Source organism: Gallus gallus, chromosome 1, assembly GCF_016699485.2.
Source record: "Gallus gallus isolate bGalGal1 chromosome 1, bGalGal1.mat.broiler.GRCg7b, whole genome shotgun sequence".
Classification (NCBI taxonomy): domain Eukaryota; kingdom Metazoa; phylum Chordata; class Aves; order Galliformes; family Phasianidae; genus Gallus; species Gallus gallus.
Window position 1 is genome coordinate 45,376,533 of NC_052532.1, and position 24,095 is coordinate 45,400,627.

The 24,095-nt window shown below is 39.4% G+C and overlaps 1 protein-coding gene across 16 annotated transcripts in view; it reads right to left on the bottom strand.

Annotated features, from left to right (window-relative positions):
- Nucleotides 1-24,095, bottom strand: part of NR2C1 (nuclear receptor subfamily 2, group C, member 1) — a 50,814-nt gene that overhangs the window by 7,188 nt on the left and 19,531 nt on the right. For 10 of the 16 annotated variants that reach the window (XR_006938641.1, XM_046938485.1, XM_046938348.1 and 7 more), the window contains 11 exons: nt 19,256-19,486; nt 15,912-15,993; nt 12,399-12,578; nt 12,067-12,214; nt 11,898-11,985; nt 10,755-10,939; nt 9,784-9,946; nt 8,666-8,787; nt 4,627-4,766; nt 3,442-3,579; nt 248-353 (listed from right to left, as the gene is read on the bottom strand). Coding sequence is in view for 15 of the 16 variants with exons in the window: in XM_046938485.1 (XP_046794441.1) it covers nt 248-353; nt 3,442-3,579; nt 4,627-4,766; nt 8,666-8,787; nt 9,784-9,946; nt 10,755-10,939; nt 11,898-11,985; nt 12,067-12,214; nt 12,399-12,578; nt 15,912-15,993; nt 19,256-19,486 (1,583 nt within the window). In the remaining variant the exon portion in view is untranslated. The remainder of the gene's footprint in view (nt 1-247; nt 354-3,441; nt 3,580-4,626; nt 4,767-8,665; nt 8,788-9,783; nt 9,947-10,754; nt 10,940-11,897; nt 11,986-12,066; nt 12,215-12,398; nt 12,579-15,911; nt 15,994-19,255; nt 19,487-24,095) is intronic. The other 6 variants (XM_046938591.1, XM_046938529.1, XM_046938571.1 and 3 more) reach the window with 1 other exon arrangement.

The window sequence follows — 24,095 nt, forward strand, 5'->3', positions numbered from 1 at the left end:
TGCAATTCAAAATGAAAGAAATACTTCCTCTATCTTCCAGTATTTTGGAAATTAATAATAAGTAGATAAATTATAGTCATAATGTGTATGAGCATTTAAATAATATTTTAAGTGTTCTGAAAGTCATTTCTAAGCTTTAAGAAGGTAAGAAGAAAATGTAAGCATTTACTATAAGTAATACTGCGCAAATCAGTATCACTGATGCTCTGAAAAGAGAACCATCAAGTGAGCACGTAAGCGTACACACCTGTAAGTATCATCTGGATATGCTTTTGTTACGTAGTCTTGGAACTCCATGTACGCCTTTTCTTGAAATTTCTCAATCTGCACCACATTTTCCAGCCCTGGGTGATCTGAAAGACACCCTACATTGTTACACCTGTCACACCAAGATGCCTTATAAGCTGTAAAGATTATCTACTTGTAAGCATGCTGAAATGATTATTTGATAGCTGTAGCAACTTGAAGTTCTCCAACAGTTCTAATGAAGGATGCTGCCTTACCTCCTTATCTGTCTTCCTCTATGCTGATGTTTTACTTCACTGTTTTTAAATACAACCAGACAATTGGAAAAGTTCAAATACGTGTAGTGCTTGCAATGTTTACATCATTCCTGATAATAAACCTCTGTTCTGTGTCACATAGAACAGTACTGTTCCAATACACTAATATTTACTGAAATACTGTATGCATAAATAGCATTTGTGAGAAAAAAAAAAAAAGATAAATACCCATAGGGAAAAAAAAACAAAGGCTATGAGCTATTTGTTTCCTAAATTTTGCAGGGATGAAAGGTTATTTAATCTAATGGCCAAGTCAAATTTGGAAATTATTATCTGGTGATTCTGACCACTTTACACAGTTTAATCTTTACTTTCCATCTGGCTTAATGTAAATATTTTACTGTAATAATACCATGACAAATTATGTAACGTTATTTGTCAAAAATCAATGCAGATGACAAGGTTAGCAAAGGAAGCAACAGATTTTGAAAAGTTATTATTGACATGCAGTATATATTGCTCCATGACATTGTTTTTAGAGCAATGTCAGAAACAGCTACAAGTCTGCTTCCAAAACAGTAGTTGAAGACTGCTAGCATGCTAGTTGTCATGGTTCTATAATGATGCCAAGTCTTGTAGGCACTCTCTTGCACTCATCTCTTTGCCCAAGGCTGACTTGCTACAGTCATGCAGCTGGCATGGCACAGAATATTTTCATTAATCTTCCAATCTCCAGCTATGGAAGATGGCAAATCAGCAGGGTCTACCAAAGCAGATGTCCTTACCTTAGGACTGCTGCACATGCAGTCTAACCCCATCCTGTAGCGGAGCAGTAAAATCCCTGAAATTGTAATTTCTGGCCTATAAATCATTGCCAGAATATCCCTTCTGTTCAATGTACTGGTACAAGTTTTATGTCTTGCATGTATACTGTCAAGAATATTGGCTTACAGGTCAACATGCTACATTAAAGTGGCTGCACATCCTTAGGAATGTGGTCATAAAACCATGTGACCTAAAGAAAAGTCAGTCCAGTCACCTGACCTGATACAAATTTCTCCTAGCATATCTGTCCTCCTACCTCTTGAATCATCAAACACAGTTGGGAAGGAAACAAGCTAACTTTGGGCTGAACAAATAAGTAAATGTTACTTTGCAAATGTAAGCTCTCTAAGGAAATATTTTCAGGTCTGTGACAGGATTGATTTCTTAGTCAGGTCAACACATTCTGCCAAAAATTCTTTCCTGGATGACCCTGTGCCGGTTACGAGTATAGGAATGGCATGAACGGACTGCTTTGGGGGTAAGGAATGCTGAACAGTGAATTAAATCTCCTGCAAGCAGGATCTACTAAATTTAAAGCAGCAAACACCCTCTTACCCTCCACTTAAAGGATGTCCCTGAGTCTGTGTATTCGATCCTTAGCAGGAAGGAAAAATTATAAACATTTTCAAGCACTCTAAATATTGAAATTAGACCCATAGTGGATACTGCTTATCAGAAAACTGAAATAGTTCCTGTGCTTCACTGAACTGTAGAAGCAAACACAAAACCATAGAAAATTCTTCAAGTCATGAGGGCTGGTAGCAAGATTATGCTCTACAGTGAAAATATTCAGCGTCTGATTTTTCTGGGAGATGTGGAACAAAAGAAACCTTCTGGAATCTCCTCTGTGAATCCCTCATCTTTAATAGAGGGTTCTGACATTACTTAAATGGCTTCTCATTTGCAAGAAGGTCCTTAACCTCAGAAGTCTTCCAAGAGTGCAATATCAAAAAGGAAAAAAAAAAGAAGGGGGGGAAAAAGGAAGACAAACAAGGTTTTGTTATGCACTTAGCCAAATTTCATGCATCTGTGCTGATGCTGACACTTCCTCTGGAAGATGTGCATACTTTCTGGGGATACCACTTATAGAAAAGATAACTTCAGCATTCTTTTATATACGTATCAGAAAGCTTGCTTAAAATTTATACTTTTGAAGTGCCAAAGTTCAAGAAGATTTTTTCACCTCAACTGATTTCTCTTGGAAAGGGTGAGCTGCAACTGAATTGAAAAAGACAGCTCTTCTCAGACCTAATACATCTCCAGAAGTGGCAGCTCCTATCAGCTCCCCGCCACATCCCACACAACAGACAGACTACACTATGACTCACACAGCCTTTTAGAATATATTCTGATCTTTTCCACAGAACATCAGCATCTACAAAACACGGAGCAACGAGAAGCGGCTCATGCTTTTAAACTTTTCTAATGCAAAACAGAGTAACTCTATATTTACCTGCTAAATTTAATAGTGAAAAATTCATTAAAAGCACAACTTGGATTCATCCCAGCAGGAAGCATAGGAACAATATTTCTGAAAATTAAACTCCAGGCCCTCAGAAGAAGTACCCCAGAATAGAGACATACACTTAAAAGTAATAAATCAGTAGCAGAGGCAAAAGCATCATCCAACTGTTTTCATTAAAAGAGAAACCCTCTTCTTCCTACAGTCCTGAGTCATTCATTACACCTTCCCAGGTTCCTCACCAAGTGAGGCAGAGATTCTAGAGGTAATAGCAGCAGCAACCAATGAAACAGAAATTATACGGCAGAAAATAACATACATACAGACACTTCTCTGTCACTTATTAATCTTGTCCAGTACTTAGCAAAGCCCTGACTTTCAAAACCAACTACTTGATCAGAGGGCTCATCTCAGTTCCCACACAGCCTACTTATCTGATGTTACCTCCTCATTTTCTATAACAGTTCCATCTCTTTTTCCTTCCTCTATAACCCCTTAAGAGGACACGGGGAAAAAAAAAAACATACCTGAAATACTCCTTTGGGGAAAACAGAAAATTTTAGATATGGATTTTTAAGCCAACTTTTGACCACTCCAGTCTCTATAGTCACAGAAAAAGAATCAAGTTTTAGATTAAGAATGATTACGTACCAGGACTGAAGAGTACAATTGCTTTCAAATATGCATATTCATATCCATCTAGGCAAAGCTTCACCATACTGTTACAGAACTCTTGCAGTTTGAAGATGTGCTCCATTACTAGTTTTCCTCTGTCTGTTGGCAGTTTATCTGAGTTGACACACACATAAAATATAAAAACCCCAAAGTCAACAGGCATGCAGAGGTGTAGTCACATTGGAATTTGTAAAACATTCATCACTTAAAGTACATTCAAACAGCAGAAAATCTATGCCACCTATAAACTCTATACACTAGAACTGAATAAGCTTTACACCAACAATTCCTGCCACTAAAATTTCCAATAATCAGAGGTGGACTACAGCTCAGAATGCAAAAGGAAAGAAAAGGCTGCTTGTAAGTAAAGAAGAATACCATGCTACTGCAGGTCTGTGCTGTACATCTAAGAGTCAGGTGCTGTACTGAATTAATCGATGGAGTAGGTCAGTGTACATTTGTATGAGTTACTTCAGTGGATGTGTGCACACTGAGGTAGTGCATTTCAGCAGTGGTGACAGCAACATGGCAGACAAGCCACGTCCTGCACAGCCATGCAGATTGCTACAAGTGCAGCATGCAGGCTCTTGTTCATTGCTGGCAAAAACGTGCAGCTAATGGTGGAGACTGTGTTGAAAAATAGTGTCTTGTAGCTGAGCGTTTGCTTTAACAACTTCATTGTGCTCTGTGTATCTGCTGTAGGTCCAACGGAAAATAAATAGCAGGCATTACTTTCAGAGCGACCTACATATATACATAAGCCATATTATTTAAAGGGGTTATATCACAAAGGAGGTGTTTGGCTGTTGTTTTACAGCTACAAATAGCAGGGACAGCTGGGTCCTCCTTCACACCGTAGACAGAGAGGAGTCATATTCACAGTACACCTGTGTTCTTAAAGTTGGTGGTGCCTGAAGGACACCTGTTTTGAGTGATGTATCCTAACAGAACTACAGAATACTATCAGATATCACACACAATTACAATGATTTTTAAAAAAAACACGTTGTGTTTTCTATTATTTTGTTTCAATTCTGTAAACTTCCACGAATGGCAGATTTTCATTAACGACTGATAGATAAGTGATGGGCTTCTGCTCAGCTCAACTCTTAAAACCCAGGAATTCCCCGAGTCAGCGGATGTGCTCAGTCAGCACCTTACCTTGCTGCAAGCTGTCGTGAAGGTGATTAACAAACGCAGCCAATATAGTTGCCACATTCATGACTTGAGAGCACTGTGCAAGACCAAGCGTAAAAAGTTCGTTCCAGCAGGCTTTTACTAAGGATATGCTGTTATCCTGTCTATGAAATTGAAGAACACAATAATTGCACTTAATGAAACCACTCGCTTGCTTTTACACAGGTTTTCAATTTGAAGAACACTTCATAGAACATTGATCTGATTCAACCACTGCAGCCGGTACCAAAATGAGGTCCTGTATCAAAAATATTTCTATTTGCATGCTAGGATTAAATGGCCTGCTTTAGTGACATTTGTAACAAAATCACTGCTGTTTGAATGTCTGATCTGTACCACAAAAGCAAGCTGCAGTTACAGTAAATGACAGTTGTTTAGGAGTACTGCATTATTTCCATCATGCTCGTTTTCTTAGGATTTACACTAATTTTAAGTAACGTTTACATGCTTCAGTAAGAACAGTTTGCATTGTTCCTGCATTGTGGATGTATTATAGACTCAAAAGTCTAATTTTACATTTTTGAAACATGAAATCTTGCAGGTTCATAGAGTCATAGAATGGCCTGGGTTGGAAAGGACCACAATGATCAACCAGATTCAACCCCCCTGCTATGTGCAGGGTCACCAACCAGCAGACCAGGCTGCCCAGAGCCACATCCAGCCTGGCCTTGAATGCCTCCAGGGATGGGGCATCCACAGCCTCCTTGGGCAACCTGTTCCAGTGCGTCACCACCCTCTGTGGGAAAAACTTCCTCCTAATACCTAAGCTAAACCTCCCCTGTCTCAGTTTAAAACCATTCTCCCTTGTCCTCTCACTATTCACCCTCATAAACAGCCATTTCCTCTCCTGTTTATATGCTCCCTTCAATTACTGGAAGGCCACAATGAGGTCTCCCCAGAGCCTTCTCTTCTCCAAGCTAAACAAGCCCAGTTCCCTCCACCTTTCCTCATAGTAGAGGTGCTCCAGCCCTCTGATCATCTTAGTGGCCCTCCTCTGGACCAGCTCCAAGAGCTCCACGCCCTTCCTGTACTGGGGGCCCCAGGCCTGGACGCAGTACTCCAGATGGGGCCTCACAAGAGCTGAGTAGAGGGGCACAATCACCTCCCTCTCCCTGCTGGCCACTCCTCTTTTAATGCAGCCCAGAACACAGTTGGCCTTCTGGGCTGCAAGCGCACACTGCTGGCTCATGTCCAGCTTCTCGTCCACCAGGACCCCCAAGTCCTTCTCTGCAGGGCTGCTCTCAAGGAGATCTTCCCCCAGTTTTTATAAATACCTGGGATTGCCCCAGTCCAAGTGCAGCACCCTGCACAAAGGTTGGTGAAACAGACACAAGGTTGGTGAAACAGAACATATGAGATCAAGTTTCTAAGCTTCCTGACTGAGACTTTCTGTCTCCTTTTCACATTTGGAATCAGGTAAGAAATAGACCTCAAAGTAGAAAGAGAAACCATGAGGATTTGTTTGTTCTAAGAATTAGTCCTCAAATCAAGAGTCACATGTAGTCAATATATATATATATATTTAATCAAATGTTGAAGCTTAAAATTAGGTCTATTAATTCAGGCAGTTCTGTGTCAGTAACCTATCTTTCGGTAATGCCAAACATCTCCAGCCTGCTGAGCTTAACAAGAGCTCAGTACATGAAAAAGGAAATCCTGCTGGTGGAGTCAATTTCAGGTACCATGTTTCACAGTTTTAGCCAGGAAATATAAAAATATAAATATAAATAAAAAAATATATAAAAAAAAGAAGCACAAGACCTATTAAAGAAGAAAAGCTTCTTTAGAGCTAGGATTTTAATGATAAAAATACAATGGAATGGAATTTTCAAGAATGTTAATGTAGTCTTCAAGAAGATTTCTTATGATTTACTGCAATACTACTACTATGCCAAATGACAAATAAATGTAAGCTTGTCCTGGGTAGGATACAGAGAGCTTATCTACGGCAGTATTGTTTCTATGATCCAATTCCTCTTACAATAGGTATACTCTACATCATACAGCTTCTACAAGTATTTGTTACATCCCCTTTTATCTCCTGTCAAAAGGTCTGCACTGAACTACAGTGAAAATAGTGCATACTGACTACTTGGCTGCTATGTGGCTCATACATGTACACGGAAGTATGATCTAAAATGACTTTATGGATGCTTTAGGTTTAATCAGTTAGTTCTGCCCTAAGTAGCCTCAATACACGAAGTGGCTGCAACCAGCTTGCTTGACATTTCAGTAGGAATTTCTGTTTCCTACTGAGATTCTTGTGCGGGAAAATGAGCTTAGCAATATCTCGATACCGTTAACTAAAGCAGTATGTCAAAGACAGCTATCTCGCTGAGACCAATAAAACCAGTGCTTGAGGAGGTAACCTCTTTGATACAATTACCTATCTTCCTCCCAAAACAATTACTATGGTTTTGCTTTGGCTCATCAGCTACTCTCAACTACTATTTCCCCTCACTTTAAAATCTGTAATATGAGTCACTCTTGTAAAAGTTAGAATTATACAGTGCATAATGTGCTGAACTTCAAAAAGGATCAGTAATTTCAAATGAACCTCCACTTGAAAAACAATGCTGGGATTTTCAGCCCTTCAAAAGGAAAATGGTTAAATGGTGTTTAAAATACTACTGCCCACGATGTAGACTAGGACTGCAAATTGTAGCACTCAGGTGAATATTAACACAGGTGTTGTGGCAGCCTATCCCTCCCTTTGCTAATTCAGACAAGTATATTGGGAAGTAATATATTTTTTTTTTAAAGCAGATTTTCTATGCTCATTTACCTGTTAAATCTGTTTGTACAGACTGATCTTTTGTATCTTTTAGTTTTCAGAAAATCTGTTTGCTGTTACAACACCACTTTGCAATATCTGTGTTACAAAAAAACCTGAAAAACGTACAGTGATGTTCACCATGTTAATTTGCTAAGTATTGTCAGGTTCTGCAGCAGCAATTTGTACTGAAGTATCATATTTACCTGCTTTCCTCCCCTTGCCGTTGTTGAGTTTTATAGAACTTGACTCCTCTTCAGAAGAGAAGTTTCAATTATACACAATACACTATTTTAAACAACGTAGAATGATTTGGCTTTAGCATCTAAGTAAATACAGATCATCCACGCTCTGCCAAGATTCCTGGTAAAGGGGACAACTCCCCACTATGAACAGGAATTCTCTTTGCTACCACCATCAGATGCTATTTTGATTCTACACTAAAGGAGAACATTGAAGATCCTGACCTACAAGATGATTTTGTGCTCCCTTTGTATCAAGGCTGATAGATGTATATCACATTGTAACAGACAGTTTATTGGATGACAACCTTGATGGTTTCTGAAAGTAATAAAAATCCCTTCTCCTCATGCTGTCTTGGTATCTTTTTTCATGATGATCAGCAACGTACTACCACATATGGCTTCAGAATTTTTAGTGATACACCAAATTCTGCTTATAAAAAGAGAACGTTACACAAACTGTAAAGAGAATAATAACAATTACTTTCTGGCTATTGCCATCATTTGTTTTTGGAAAACGCTCTGCAAGTAAACAACTGAGGTTCAGCAAGCATTCAGGATTAACTCAGCATGTTGTTCGTATTATTTATTAAATGCAAAATTATTACTAACTCACCCATAAAGAAAGCAGCATTTGAAGCTCCAGAAAGGAGCTTCTCTTTGGTGACTGATACGCATCTTAAGTTCGGGAGGTGCTATTCAAAAGTGATAGGAAGTCCTATTTACTGAAAATGTATTAGAGAAGGGCAGCGAGCAGGCATTTCATCATTATCAATCTACTCCTTTTTTCTTCCAAACTCAACCAAGTACTTGATTTGAAGTGAAGCTGGGAATCATTTTGATTGAGTGAATTTACCTTTGTGTTTAAGATCAATACAACAGTTTTAATAAACTGGTTTCTATTTTAAAAAGTCCTCAAGGATGGCAGTACAAACAAATCAAAAAGCGTGAATCTCAACACGAGCAAAGAGAGTAATTGAACACCTACCCTAAAGCTTGGAAAGACGGAATGGAACGGGCCCAGTGCATGGACAAGAAAAGCAACCTGGAGGCTGTCTCACAGATATAGTGAACGTTAAGATATTCGGGCATAGGAGAAGGCATGGTGAGCTGGCACAAAACAAACAAAAAGTACAAGTCAGTTGCTTTGCTTTCTCTAATAACAAAAATCACTTCCTGGATTAAAGGGAAAAAAAGTAACATTTTTTCAATAGCCATGAGATATTCCCAAAATAGAATTGAACAAATGCTTTTTTTTGCTCCTTACTAGCCATACTGTGATATCCTAAACAGACTACAAAGCAACCAAAACAGTAACAATTCTTAATCTTAACTTAGTACGGATTTATGCCTGGAACATCTGGAGATGAAGAACCTCAAATGAAACTTTTAAGACAATCTGTACAGCATCTTTAGAAGAACAGATGCAATTGGAACAAAGTAGCTTAGAGCATATAGCAAAGTATGTAGAAAATACAAACACAGCAACACCACCACTTTCACTTGGAGATCTGAAGGAAGGGGGATTTGACCCTAAATTTTGTCCTCAGAAATCACAGTTTATAACAGAACTTAAAACAAAACAAAGCTGACATTTGCATTAGAAATATGAGTGACTAAAATATGCTGTTGAGAGAGAAAGTTTAATCATAGAATCGTATGAATCACAGAATGGCTTGGGTTGGGAGGGACCTCAGATCATCAAGCTCCAACCTCCCTCCCAAATGCAGGGCCACCAACCTCATTGTCTATTACTAGACCAGGCTGTCCAGGGCCCCTCCCAGCCTGGCCTTGAACGCCTCCAGGGACAGGGCATCCACAACCTTCGGTGGGGCATCCACAAAACTTCAGTTTAATGCAAACCATATTTTTAAGGTAAGAGGCAATAAAATAAACCGTGCTACAGAAATGGTGAGGAGAGCTGCTGATTCTCCCAAGCATACAGCCAACTAGCAACAAAAAGCCGTGCATTCATCAGCAATGAATGGCAAAACCTGAACAGCTACCCTTTTGAGAAATTCAAAAGATGACTTAATCAGATCATTAATTTGTCTAACAATGTTAAGATGGTTACAAAAAAGCCAACAATAGAGAAGTATGAAGTACCCTGAAGGCTACATGTGCATCACTGAGTAGTGGCCCCTCTATTTCAACGATATTCATGCTTGTTTCTCCAGCACCGAGCTGTACGTTGGCCTCAGCACTTTCAGAGTTCTGGCACGCTGCACTCTCTCCAGGATTTAATGCTTTTGCAAGAGTATCAAATGCCCTGTAAGATCAAGAAAAAAGAAAACAAGAAAACTTCATCTTAGAGTCATTTCAATTTAGGAGGAACCCGCATACCTGAAACCTGTAGTTAGAAGTCTGTTTCAAATAAGCAGACTTGGAAAATATAAGACAGTAATACACTTTTCCTGACACTCAACCAAGTAAAATTACTGAAAACTCCAAGTCATACAGTCTCTGAAGCAATAAAATTAGCAGCAGATCCTGTTCACACTGGTTGCCAACAAATTCACAGTTTTGACATACTGATTGTGCTGCTGAATCACAGTTTGTCTTTTGAGATCTCTTAAGTGGTGTTTACTGAGTGCTGGCATGAGTATTTTAAGCACATAAAGATCAGACTGCTGTTAAAACAACTACTGCGTGTGTAAAGTTTGGAGATTTTTGCTTCTAAGAAGCACAAGCAGAAGGAATAAGCTTCTGCAAGTCCTCAGTTACGGTTAGGTTATTCAACCTAATTTGAGAAAACAACCTCTAAATACGTGAGAGAAAGCACTCACATTCATTCAGTACCATTCTGAGTATCCTCTGATGTGGGGCAGTGATTTCTGTGAAGACCAAGGCATGAGCACTAACATTACTGGTGGATGTCAGAACGAGAACAGATGTACGACTTTATTCCCTGCTTGATAACACGTCTTACAAGACTGAACCTTAACATGAGCTCGTGCTGTTACTACTATTATTTTTTAATGTAGGCAAATCACCTCAACTATGACAATTTAATTAATGCTCTGAACTGACAGAGACATTCTTGAGAAGGGTAACATTTCAAGTGGAACACGCTTTACCTTGTAACATCACTACTTCCTTGTTCTTCTTGCTGGAGTTCAGGTAATGATCCATCTCCATTACTTAAACTCTCAATCATAGACAGCTCTGTACCGCTTTGTGACAGATCTTTGGATTTACTGAGGTTTGCTAATGATGTCACCACGTTTGCCAAGGTACTTAAGTCTCCCTGACAGGCTTCAACCTAAGGGAAAAAATACAGCTTTTAATTCTCTCTTATTGGCAGTAGATAACTTGCAACAGAAGACTCTCCTACACTAATGGAGAACTGAGCTTTAGAATAGACCTCTTAGAAAATTATTACTTTTAATAAACGGGTAATCATCCTGCAGCAGTAAGACACGGCACTGTTTCTAAAATGTAAAATATTTAGGCATTTGGTTTTACAGGTAACTGCTATCTATTGCTTTCAGAAAGAGTGCTACAGATGGAAGCTACAGGGAGAAATTTTAGCATCTCCACTCATCAGTCCATCGTTGGGATTATAAGACTGCACTAGATTATATTTTTATCATCATCTTTCCTTCCTCGCATAAACAAGAAAGTAGTAAAATTTTGCAGACAGAAGGAGGCAAAACGCACAAAAACAGTATGAGGTGATTTAATATTGGCTAGGAAAATACAAGAGCTTCCTACTGTGTATACGTAGGGCCATTATCACATCACTTTAGTGGATCAGTACCCATAACACAATGGAAACAAAGGAAAGCCAGCTCAGAAATACATTAGAAAAAAGATCACTACTGAGACAGCTCTTATTAGCTTTGGGAAGAAAAAAGTAAAAAAGAAGAAAAACAATATAGGGGAAAAAAAACAACAGTATTTATGAAACACACCGCGATAATGCCATAGCCATGAAAGATGTTGCAAATGCCTTACTCTGTTTCAGTAAAAAAAAATCCAAGTGTCAGAATTGCCAAATACAAAGAAAAACAAAGCTGCCCTTAAAGCTGTCTAAAAGGAGGGAGGCATTTACTTTGTAGAGCTTTTCACATTCTTTCTATGGAGGGCTATCAGCATTCTTTTGAAGAGAAGACATCTGCACCACTGGGCAGTGAAACAGAACAACCTTCCATCCCTACACACACTATTAGAGCAAACAAATCAGAAGCACTTAATACATCAGTCATGCCATCATATACCTTATCTGGCGTCATCAGCACCGTAGGCTCGCTTTTAATTCCAGACTGAATGTTAACGAACATTCCCGATTCCAGCAGACCTGTTGACCTGGCACAAAATAGCACGCATTTCAATTCTGGGGTGATTTCAAGAAACAGAGGTAGCTGGTCTACAGTAGAATCCGCTTACCTTGCTGTTTCATTGTCTGTTACAAAAGTTGGAGTTGCAGCCAATGGGCTGCGAAGATCTTTCCGAATGTAGATCTTTTCTGTAGAAGCTGCACAGTTGGAAGATTTTTCTCTTGACACTTCAATAGGTTTCCTCTCACACTGCACAGCTAATAAGACAGCACGCAACTAGTAAGTCACATCGCAAATTATAGTCGAAATGTTCCTTATTTTTGTCCTTGTTACTTAATCTTCAATTTTAATAACCCTATTGAGTGTTTGTGGTTATAACTCAGAAAAAAACCAGCCTAGACAACCACCCAGCTGAAATAATGGGTACTTTTCCAGACTTACAGTCTTGTTTCATTCCGAAGGCGATGCATCGCTGCAGCCGACAGTACTGACAGCGATTCCGGTGGTGTTTGTTAATGACACAGTCCTTTGTTCCTCGGCACGAATACACCAAATTCTTCCGTATGCTCCTTTTAAAGAATCCTTTGCAGCCCTCACACGTTACTGCTCCATAGTGACGTCCTGGTTTCGGAATAACGTGAATTATGACGTTAATTTTACACTGTAATATCTCTTCTTCTTTAGACATTTTCTTTTCTCAAAACACTCTTTGTTTTTTCCCCATAGGTTACAGACCTTAAAACACATCACGTGGATACAGAGCAACAGAAATGTAAGTGAAACATATTTCTAGCTCAAAGCACCTCACCAGGATACATATCTTGAAAGGACAAATAACCAAGTTGCTTAGTAAGCCCTTGCTGAACCTCCTGACAGCACTGTTAAAAAGCTAAGAGTTAGCAATAGCACAGAATAAACTCTGAATTTATACGTTCTTTTGCACTTTTTTAATGCCCCAGGAGTCCAGCCCTGCTATTGCTCATTACAAATTCAGCAGTATAAATTGTATGCATTACAGCTAATGGAAATACGGAAACTGCAAATATTCTATTTGCCAGCAGTAAGTGATCACTTCAAAGCTCTGCGTTCACCTTTCACTTTCCTAACAGATAATGTTCCATCAGTAGTTCCTTCAGTAACACTCTTGAATGAGAGAAGTAAACTAGTAGAGCTAAATCAGATTTAAGAAAAATCTTAATCTTGTAGTGAATTCTCTACTTTATCATACTGACATATAGAAACTGCTAGGATGGACTACAGAAAAAAAAAGTCAGGTTTAATTATTTCTCAGAAGTAAAGTTTTGATTCTTCCCTAGCACAAATGATAAATACTACTAAAAAGCTCAAGTTCTGATTAAGGCACACTTGTCAATTCCAACAGTGACAATTCTGTGATCCTGGAAAAAAATTAAACCAAAATCACTGATGAACACTCAAAATACATACTATCATCACAGAATCACACAATGTCCTGGGTTGAAAAGGACCACAATGATCATCGAGTTTCAACTCCTCTGCTATGTTCAGGGTTGCCAACCAGCAGACCAGGCTGCCCAGAGCCACATCCAGCCTGGCCTTGAAGGCCTCCAGAGATGGGGCATCCACAGCCTCCTTGGGCAACCTGTTCCAGTGTGTCACCACCCTCTGTGTGGAAAAACTTCCTCCTAAGATCTAACCTAAACCTCCCCTGTCTCAGTTTAAGACCATTCCCCCTTGTCCTATCACTATCCACCCTCGTAAACAGCCATTCCCGTCCCGTTTATACGCTCCCTTCAAGTACTGGAAGGCTTCAATGATGTCACCCTGGAGCCATCTCTTTTCCAAACTAAACAAGCCCAGTTCCCTCAGCATCAAGGCTGTTCTTTGAAGTGTGTAGGGCATGCTACAGAAATACATTTCAAATATGAACTAATTTTAGGGAAAATCTAATTTTAGATTCTTTCCTCATTCCTCTCAAACCTTTTTCTGCCTGAAATTTCCAGCAATTCTGGTTTCTAGGTTTTCTAGATTCCCTTACCAGAATCATATTAAGATAGGACTAAATGTGAAATTTACAAAGCATCATATATGAAATATCACTAAGTGTAACATTTTAATAGCATCTGGGCTGGTGAATAAGTATTCACATATATCCATATTCATAATACCCACCCTGCAAAGCACCTGGGCTTTGCACCTGAAATCGAAGGAACCCTTAAAGGTCACCCAGTCCATCTGCCCTGCAGTGAGCAGGGACACCTACAGCTGATCAGGGTGCTCAGAGCCCAGCTCCAGCCTGACCTTGGATGTCTCCAGGGATGGGGCATCCACCACCTCTCTGGGCAACCTGTGCCAGTGCCTCACCACCATTACGGCAAAAAACCTTTTTCTTATATCCAAGCTAAATCTCACCTCTATTAGTTTGAAACCACTCCCCCTTGTCATATCACAACAGACCCTGCTGGAGAGTCTGCCCCCTTCTTTCTTCACCAGCTCTTTGATGCAACTTCTTGCACTCAGTTTGAAGGTGTCTGCAAAGCAGTTTGTGTAACAGTTCTTACCACATAAGAGGCACCTACAGCTGCTCAGGACATCATGGCTCTGCCTAAATTCACTACCAGGGCTCAGTATCTACGGGTCAGGCCAGAGCAAATTGCTCCCAGGATCACCTGCCTCTCATGGTATACTCCAGCCCTGTGCTGGGGATCAACAGGAGCTCTCCCAGGTGAAGCACACCAGCCAGATCTTATGTCTATCTTGACATCTTACACCTTATATTTGGCAGAATTTTCTTTTGTGAAGGGTGAAATCTGACATACATTTAGAGGAGCTACAATTTTAGGATAAATTTGGCTTCAGTGGAAAGTTTTTAGATTGTTTTCTTTTTAAGCAGTTTCTGCTACATCCTACTGGCTTTCATAATGAAATCCTAACGTTATCTACTTCCCTTCCCTGCCCTCCATTCCCATTGCTTCCCAAAAGGAAATATTTAATTGCAGTTATCACATTTTGATATTATTACTGGAGGATCATCACACAGATTTCGACCAGATATAGCATAAGAATGTTCTGAGGGAGCAATCATTTTCCCCACTTAGTCTAATTGTAGCTAACTAAATAAGTAAAGAGCCCAGTTAACAACTCATTTCTCTTACACTGCACTACAAAGTGAAAAGAGAAAGGAGCTTCCAGCTCTCCCTTCTAAGAAAGACAAGGCACCCTCTCAGTAATTTCACTCTGACAGATCTGAAATACCTGGTGGCAGGCACACATGCAAAAGGAATGTGGGAGGCAGCTGGAAAAGCATCAGAGTTCTCCAGTACAGAACTCCCCCCATACTTCCTTCCAATCTCTTGTTATCATTAAGCAAAATTTAGTGCACGAAACATTTCTCCTACCTTAGCATTCTATTTTGCCAGTGAATACACTGTTTATTTTTAACTGGAACTATAATGCATTGTTGCAGTTCTAATAATGGTTCTTCAACTAACGAGCTGTCCCACAGAAATCTCACGTTAGCACTTCTTTTCACATACCTACAATGTCTCCTTTACCTGTTGGTTTCATATTTTAAATAATTAAAAGGTTTCTCACCTGTTTCTGACTTGACAACAATAACATAGTTCATTGCATGATCTCCTTTTAAGTAACAAAAAGCTCTTAAGAGCAAGTCACCTAAGTCATTTTTTCAGCCAATTTTTACAATACAAAATAAAACGTATTAGCCTAAGGAAAAAAAAGGCAAAAATTATCTGGTAGAAAACATATTGAATTTCTAAAGTAAAGCAGAAGTAAACACGTCCCACCCACAGACATCAGAGAAACATTTAGTTTAATTCTCTGCTGAAAAAGGTAGTCTATCTTTTCTGTTTATGTCCGTATTTACACGTATTTATATGTATGGAAACTGTTATATCCCTTAAGAGGTACTTTATAAAATTGCACTGCCTTATTAAAAAAAAAGAAGTGAAATACCTGATGCCTTGTCTCCACACACAACACACAGATCAAACACTTTATTTAGGGCCTGCTCATTGGGAGAGTTGTCTGTTAAAATCTGAAAGAGAGTAAAAATAATGTCATTTCTATTTTTCTCACCATCAAGAAATATGACAGTAAATCACCTTTGTGATTTCTTCTAAGATAAGGGACCAAATTGAGAAACTATGAGCCTACATAGACACAAAGGAGCAGAGCTACCTGCCATGCACTGTGCTCCCAGTGGATGGAACCAAAGTTTTACCTGTAATGCTTCCAAAAAGATTTCAAGATTTCATCTTATTTAAATACTACCTCTGCAAAATGGGCTGGCATTTGCAAAATCATTTATCCTCTGCATACTCATTTTGTTGAATACATACCTTTTGTTGAATTCAGTATTTACATTCTAAGGCTTAATCGTGGTATGAAAGAGGCAAAAGCACCAAAAAAAATGCCATGTAGAGGCCGTTATTTCTACATTCCCATTTGTCAATTCTTTTTTTTTATAATAGGCACAGATGGTGGACCGATAGAAAATGAACTCTGAACAGTGCCAAGAATTATCAAGTATTGATATGAATTACATGAATTATGCTTTCGTTTTCAGTAGTGGTTTGACATTATGACTGCATTCATGTCTTACTCATTTGTCTCTGGCACCTGAAAAGCGTCATTAAGCACATCAGAACCACAGCACTACAGGGCAGGCACTGCGGCCCTCTGTTTGACCTTAAAAAGATCCGTCCCACTGAGATCAACAAAGCACAGAAAAATAATCAACGTAAAAAAGGAACCCAAAGGATCACAACAAGAAGCATCAAGCAAATTTCATCTTGACAATAACAGAAAGTGGAAAACAGCACATTCTTCCAACTAAAAAGTGAGGTAATTTAGAAATGTTATGAGTTTCTAACTTCTATGGCATCTTAATGGGAAGTCTGACACCCTCATTCTCTCTGTGCTTATTCAAGACAGGACCTCTGATAACAGGAAGGGTAACTTACTGGAAGAGAAAGTACCTTATCTTCCAAAGAGAAAATTAAGAAATCCCTCGTTTGGAAAACAGCGTAGGCTTATATAAGGGAATGTTTAACAAGTCTATCTCTTTCTAGCCAGCCTTCATTAATAACACTGTCTCAGAAATTCGCCTATTAAGTTTTTCTTTCAGTATGACATCTTCTTAAGAAAAATAATCATGACAAGTTAAAAGAATGTTAACCTTCCATTTGGTTCTAATTCCCATTATTATTGTTATACGTGTTCACGTCCTCATATAAAATAAGTAGACAAATTTTAAGTCCTTCCATAGATGAAACCTGCTGCCCTGAAGCTGCAAGTTCCACGTAAGGAAGGACTACAGAATTTGGCCCAGGAGGAGATAAAAATCCCAGACACACAGAACTCACCGACTGACTTCAAATATGTAGAATGAAACTTGTTTATTGAGATGAAGAGCCACTGAAGGTGGAACAGATGACGGGAGAAAGAGCCTTGCAAAGTGTCAATGTAAAGATAAGATGCAATAAAGGAGAGGTTTTCTGCATAGTAAATGAGTGAGTATTTCAGGTGAAAGTGATGAAATAAGAATGACAAGAAAGGCAAAACTGCAGATGAAAGACTGTTTAGGACAGAAAGTATGGAAGAGCCCAAAGAATATGGAGTTGAAAAGCACATTAATGGCACAATTTTTTATCTTCACTGAAAGTCAGTGAAACACAATCTCTGCAACTATATACTGGCTGACAATAGAGCAATCTAGCTGAAGTGAGAGCACATCCTGTTGTTTCTCAGCCCCTCCTACGTTGCCCAAAATATACAATCAAAACTACAGCTTTTAATTTTTTATCCAGACTGCCTCACAATACCTCAGCCTTTATATATACCAGCATAGCACACTTCTCGTCTTTTAAATTCTCTTTGAAAATAACTTTCTTCTGAGGATTACTTCAGATCACACCCCGCTGTCCTAAAGTTTTGTTGAAGTTTACCTACAACACAAAGACACACGCTGAAATTTCCAGTGAATTGCTCTTTGCTACTGCTTTCACAACACGTGCAACATGCGAACCGGAGTTGTGGACTGGCTCCCAGAAAAGCAGTAAAGCAAAAGATGAGGATTCTTCATTTGGGAAAAGAGATTACTTGAAGGAGCTATGGCAGTGATTTATAGAAGCAATAGAATCTTTTTACTTTTAGTTTTTACTGCCATAGGCTATTATACAGACCAAGACACAAATGGTCTGTTAGAATGGTCTGTTAGAAATAACAAAGAAGTCATTAACTTTAGTGGCAGTAATCAAAGAAGGCCTCACTGCAATCTCCAGGTCAGGAGGTCCCTCTAATTCATCAGGTAATGGAAGGGAAAGGATATGCTCAGAAGGATCGTTATTTTCTTGCCCAGTTTGTAACACTTACTTAAGCACCCGTTTCTGGCCACTGTACAGGTATAAGATACTGCACTAAGGAGATGGCAGCTACCCTCCTGTCACCTGGACTGCCACACCGATGTATTTTAACATCAGAATAAATGTACATGGGTAAATCAACATGCAATAACTTCTGTGTTAGCTGAAGTGCAGTAATACACTGCTTCATGCAGAAGGAGCTGATATCTCCCGGGTCTTCTGTGCATGTTCTTCACACCCTTGGAATCAGTGCCATCTCACACTGCTCAGCTGGGGACACGGGGCAGAAGACTTGAAAGCTGGGGTATGAAGACTAAGGAAGCAGCACATGCAGTGTGTGTAGGAGTAAAGAGCACCGTGGATCAGTTTAGGGAGATACGACCCTGACTAGTGACAATCTCAAACCATTTTGGGCTTTCTAAATGCAGAATCTTTTGTGCTACTTTCCCACTGCCACTGATTAATGACCTCCCCTACCCATAGTCTGAGAAACTGCCTTGGAATACAATTCACACAGCAGTGGACAGTGTATGAACAACGGCGTATGAAAAGGAAAACAAGTAGAAGGAAATGTTAAGTGATAAAGACAAGGATGAGAAGATTATTTTTTCAATATATGAATGTAGAGGGAGAGTCAATGAAGCAGCAATAAAAAAGGACTGTTGGCACAGCTGGAAATGACAATAAAAGTAACAGAATTCTTTCTAATCTCACATGCCAGGATATAAATTTTAAATGCAGTACGTTTACCCCCCAAAATTGTTTTCCTTGTAATTTCTAAGCAGTGACGCTAACTCCTAATGCAAGGAAAAGTAGAGCATTAAAAAAAATAAAAACCTCCAAAAAGGAGAACCCAGACATACATATTTGGAAATAAAACATCTCTTCTTATTCCATTTGAATCAAAATTATGAAATAAAGTGGATTATCTACCTGGATGTGTTGTGCAGATATATCAGGGGATGCAAAAAACAGTTGGTTGACACCTGCAGCATCTGGAGTTGCTAGGATAACTTTTCCTGGAGTGGAATCTTGTCTGGCAAGGATCACCTTGCTTGGGGTAGAGCCATCATGATTTGTTAGGATGAACTGCTTGCCTGCTGAGCTCTGATCAAGTGCTGTAACAATCTGAATCTTCTGGCCCGTCTGCTGATCTGTGACAATCTAATAATACATTTATCTCAAATTGTTATGGTAATTTAAGATCACCTTTGGGGCCCAGCCTGGGCATTTGAAGAAAACTGGAATTTTGCCCTTAACATTTGTGAAGTAGGACTGTCTTCCCCTCGGTCACACAAGAGTTACATAAACTCAGGCAAAAGCTTGGATTTTCACTCGCTTTTAAATGCACTCAAATCACCCTTACATTTGAAATCAAAACCTGAATTAAAATCCAAGTTTTACAAACGGCCCATGCTTTTACAATACTACCAAACCCGCTGACAATCGCAGCACCCAGAAACTGAGGGGTGCGTAACTCAGCTCGGAGACCCACGAGGTTCTGAGAAATCTTAACTCTTGAACTCACTGCATGCCATGCACAGCGCTGCGCACCTCCCACATTGGGATGCTTCGCCAGAAACATCCCTCAGCACCAACCGTACACTTCAAAGTGAAAAAGAAGTACCAAACAGCAAAAAAACCTTGTTGCATCTTTATCAACATTTTATGCTTGAGGGTTTTTGCTCTGTTTCTTTACATGTATGTTCCTAAATAAAATATGAAAGCAAAAGAAACTCTCTCCCGGACACTTTTTTTTCTTTTTCTTTAAACCAATGAACTGATTTTCATGTGTCATTTCTTCATCAAGAGCACACCTACAGGCTGCTGCGTTTCGGTTTGGGTTTTTCTTTTTCATTTTTCCTCTTTCCAAGCACAAATATAGCAGACATTTATTAAAGGACTCCCCAGTAATCCCCCATTTTTGGCAAAATTTGTTTTAATATTATAATCCTTGGATAAAATCATAAAGATTCCATATATGTTCCATTAGAAAACTCACTTTTAGTCACTTCTTGCCTTTCTCTCCAAAAGCCTTCATGTCAAACTGCCTGCTTTAGTACAGACATTAAGGAGAATCATTCAGCATTGACTGTTTGCTGCAAACTATTTTTTAACTATAGACCAATCAAATTTGCTAATAATACTTTTAGGTGTCCAACCTCTTTTTTTCTTTGCAAAGCACAATTAAAACTCATTTAGGCTAAAATTATGAAATTCCAAAGGCTAAAAATATAAAACAAGAAGTTCAGCTGTCACGAGATTGGGCTTTATGGTAGCGTGGCAGAACAAAAACCCCACAGCAGTTACTAATATGATGAATAAAAGGTTTTCCATTCAATTTTCAGACATCCACATATTCAGGGCCACAGATGACTACAGCAGTCTTTTATTTCCTCTTTCAGTTCCTTTCTAATTCCTGAGAAGGCAAACTTCCTTACCCTTTCAGTTCCTTTCTTTCCAACTTATTCCTCACATCCCATTTTTCTTCATTTTATAATCTTTATTTCTCATGTCATTTCTGACCGTTACCCAGAATATTACTGAATAAATTACCCAGTGTTCCCTCCCCACCTCCAAAGACCTCTACTCCATTAGGATCAGGAGAAATCCAATGCATGTAATCCTCAACTGGGTGCAAGCATGTACAAAGTTAAACACAGAACACTGTGCTCTTTCTTGAATATCTAGACCTGTTCTTTAAGATACTCATATTGAACATCTGACTCACTATCAAAATTTCAAAGTGCAAATGTAAACATGAAAACTGAAAGGCACATACTTTATCTAGTTAGGTTTACACAAAGTGTATTAAAAAAACAACATATTCCAAGCTAAGGTTGCATTTTTTATTTACATATAAGCTGAACTAACTGATTTCCAGCTTATAGTCCAGCCTCTTATTTTTAAAATGGTTATGTATTTGTAGATAAATATGGCAGAAGAGCCATTTCTACTTCACATTGTTCACTTCACAGCTATTAAACATCCTTAATTCTTCAAACTGCTTCCTGGAAGTCTAGGGGGGATGCCCACTGTTTTTTGCTGCATGACAAAGAAGATACACTGTTATTTGAGTATCTATACAGAGCCATTCCATCTGCACACCTTTCTGCACGCTCCAGGTTTGACAACTGACGGATGTAACAGAAAGCAGTTCAAATAATAAAGAGCAGCTTATCTGCAGCTGAATTCTTACAGCCAAATACCTGCAAAAACTCCGCCTGAATCTCAATGGGACTTAGAAAATGGAGCAACTCAAAGTGTAACAACCTTATAATAGCCTGAGTTCAGGTACTTTAAGTGTTGAGGTAAGAGAAAATAATCGGAGGGGAAAAGAAAACCACTTCTCAGGGAAATCCACCTGACCCCAAAGACAACACATTATGTCTCTTAATAACGTGAAACTCAACGTTGCCAAAGGGATCATGCTATAAAGCAGGAATGTAATAGCTCAGGATTGGCTGTTTAAAAACATATTTCTTCTGTTTATTTCATTTAAGAGCCCTGATGGTAAGAGAAGATAGTAATTGTTTTTCTTTTCCTTCCTTGCCTTGCCTGTTAATGTATTCTGACTTTTGTTTGAATATATTTTCAATAAATTAAATATTGCAATAATCCTCTGTTACTGTTCTGGGAACAATCAAAAACATGTTGAAACGCAGAGCACTAGCCTAAAAAAAACCAGGGATTTGAAAATTTAATAACATGACACCACCTTTTCTATGCATTGGCTTTAGATAGCCAGGATTTGGTAACTGGGGGCTGTAGAGAATGGCCTCTGTAAGTGGAGCCCAGCAGTGCCCCATGTCAGATCAGAGCCAGCTCCAGCTGCTCCAAAAGGGACCCACTGCTGCCAGAGCTGAGCCATGAGAAATGCTGGGTGTGCCTCTGGAAGAGCAGATATAGGGAAGGGAAAAACTGCCCCACAACAGCAGCTGGGAGAGAGGAGTGAATGTGAGTGAAGCAGCCCTGCAGCCACCAAGGTCAGTGCAAGAGAAGGGCAGGAGGTGTTCCAAGTATGGAGCAGAAGCTCCCTGCAGCCTAGGAAAGGCCCACAGAGGAGCAGGGCAGCCCCTGGCAGCCCATGGGTACCACATGGAGCCCTGCAGCCATGGAGGAGCCCATGGTGTGAGAGCCGTGTGGGCAGTGCCTGAAGGGTGGGCCCCATGGTATGGAGCTGCACTGGGGCAATGGTTGGAGAGCTGCAGCCTGTGGGAAGCATGTGTGGGATCAGTTTGGGAAGGACAGCATCTGGTGGGAGGGACCTCACGTGGAGCAGTGGCAGAGAGGGGCCATGAAGGAGTGGCACAGACGTAGCATTATGGACCACAACACCCATTTCCCTGTTTGAAGGGAGAAGGTAGAAGAGAGTGGATGGGGAGGAAGGTGTTTTCAGTTGGCTGTCAGTTCTCACTGCTGCAGTCTTTTATCAACAGCAATAAATTATAATAATTTCTTTGCTTTCCCTCTGACAGTATCTTGAGAGTGATCGTCCCATCCTTATCTCAACCCAACAGCTTTTTTTTTTTCATGGTGTTTTCTCCCCATCTTTTTGTGGAGGATTTAGTGAGAGTGGTGCAGAGGTGCTGAGCTGCCTACCAGAGTGAAACAACCACAGAAACAAAGTGCTAACATGCCCTAAAATGGTAACTACTGAATGGTAACTAGTTACTGAGTACCTACTGAAATATGTTTTAAAGTATATTTTAATCATGATTTTGAATTTCAAGACCTCAGATAATTCTTTATATGCATTTAAGAATAACCAGATAAAGCAAAAAACATTAATTGTAAGCTGAAAATTAATCTAACATTTCACTGAGATGCATTTGGCTGTACAAGCTTTTTTACTTCTCACTATAAATTCTGCTTTGTAGAAAGTTTTTGTTACTGATTTGTATCTCATGTTGAGTTTGTTATTATTTATATTGCTGCCATGTTTGTAGATGCCTACTGCAGGAAGGACATCATTCTCCTCAGTGCTGTCCCAAACATATCAAAAGAAAACCATTATCCCAAAGCACGTGCCATCCACTTTGAGGCAAGAATTGTTGAGTGTGGTAAAAAATGACAAGGGACAAAGCAATAGAAACAAGTCATCTTCCAGCCTGCTGTGATGATCAAAACCTATATAAAGATCCCCAGAACAAAACTGTCCCTATAAACAGTTCTTCCATGTTCATGATATTTGCAGTAGCTATAGTCATTGTTCAAAGTTCTCTTTTCCACCCTAACCCTGCCCCAAAAGCTGACACAAGTGTTTAGGCAACTGACACTGGTTTTGAAACAACAACTGTCTTGCTGTTCAACAATGAAAGCTCATAGTTTTATATGTCACCCTACACTCAGGCCTTGATACTGGAATTACATCGAATAGCTTTGCACTACAAGGGCTGGGGAAAGCCACTGCTTGAGGATTGGCAGGGCATCAGTCGGTGGGTGGTGAGACATTGTGTTGTAGGTGGGCCATGGGCTGGCAAGCAGCTGTGGTGTTGCTAAATGTTGGTCAGTGGGTGGCAAGTAATTGTATTACGGCTACATATATATTGCTATCATCGCATATTTCTTTCTTCTGTCTTAGTAAGTAGTTTTTATCTCAACCCATGGTTCTATTTCGCTTCCAATTCTCTCCCTCATCCCACCTGCAGGAGAGACTGAACGGCTGTGTGGTGTTCAGCTGCACAACAACAGCATACATATATTGACAAAGGAAATAGTATAAAGAGACAGCACTTAAACAATTAATATAAATTAATTAAAGGTAGAGCTG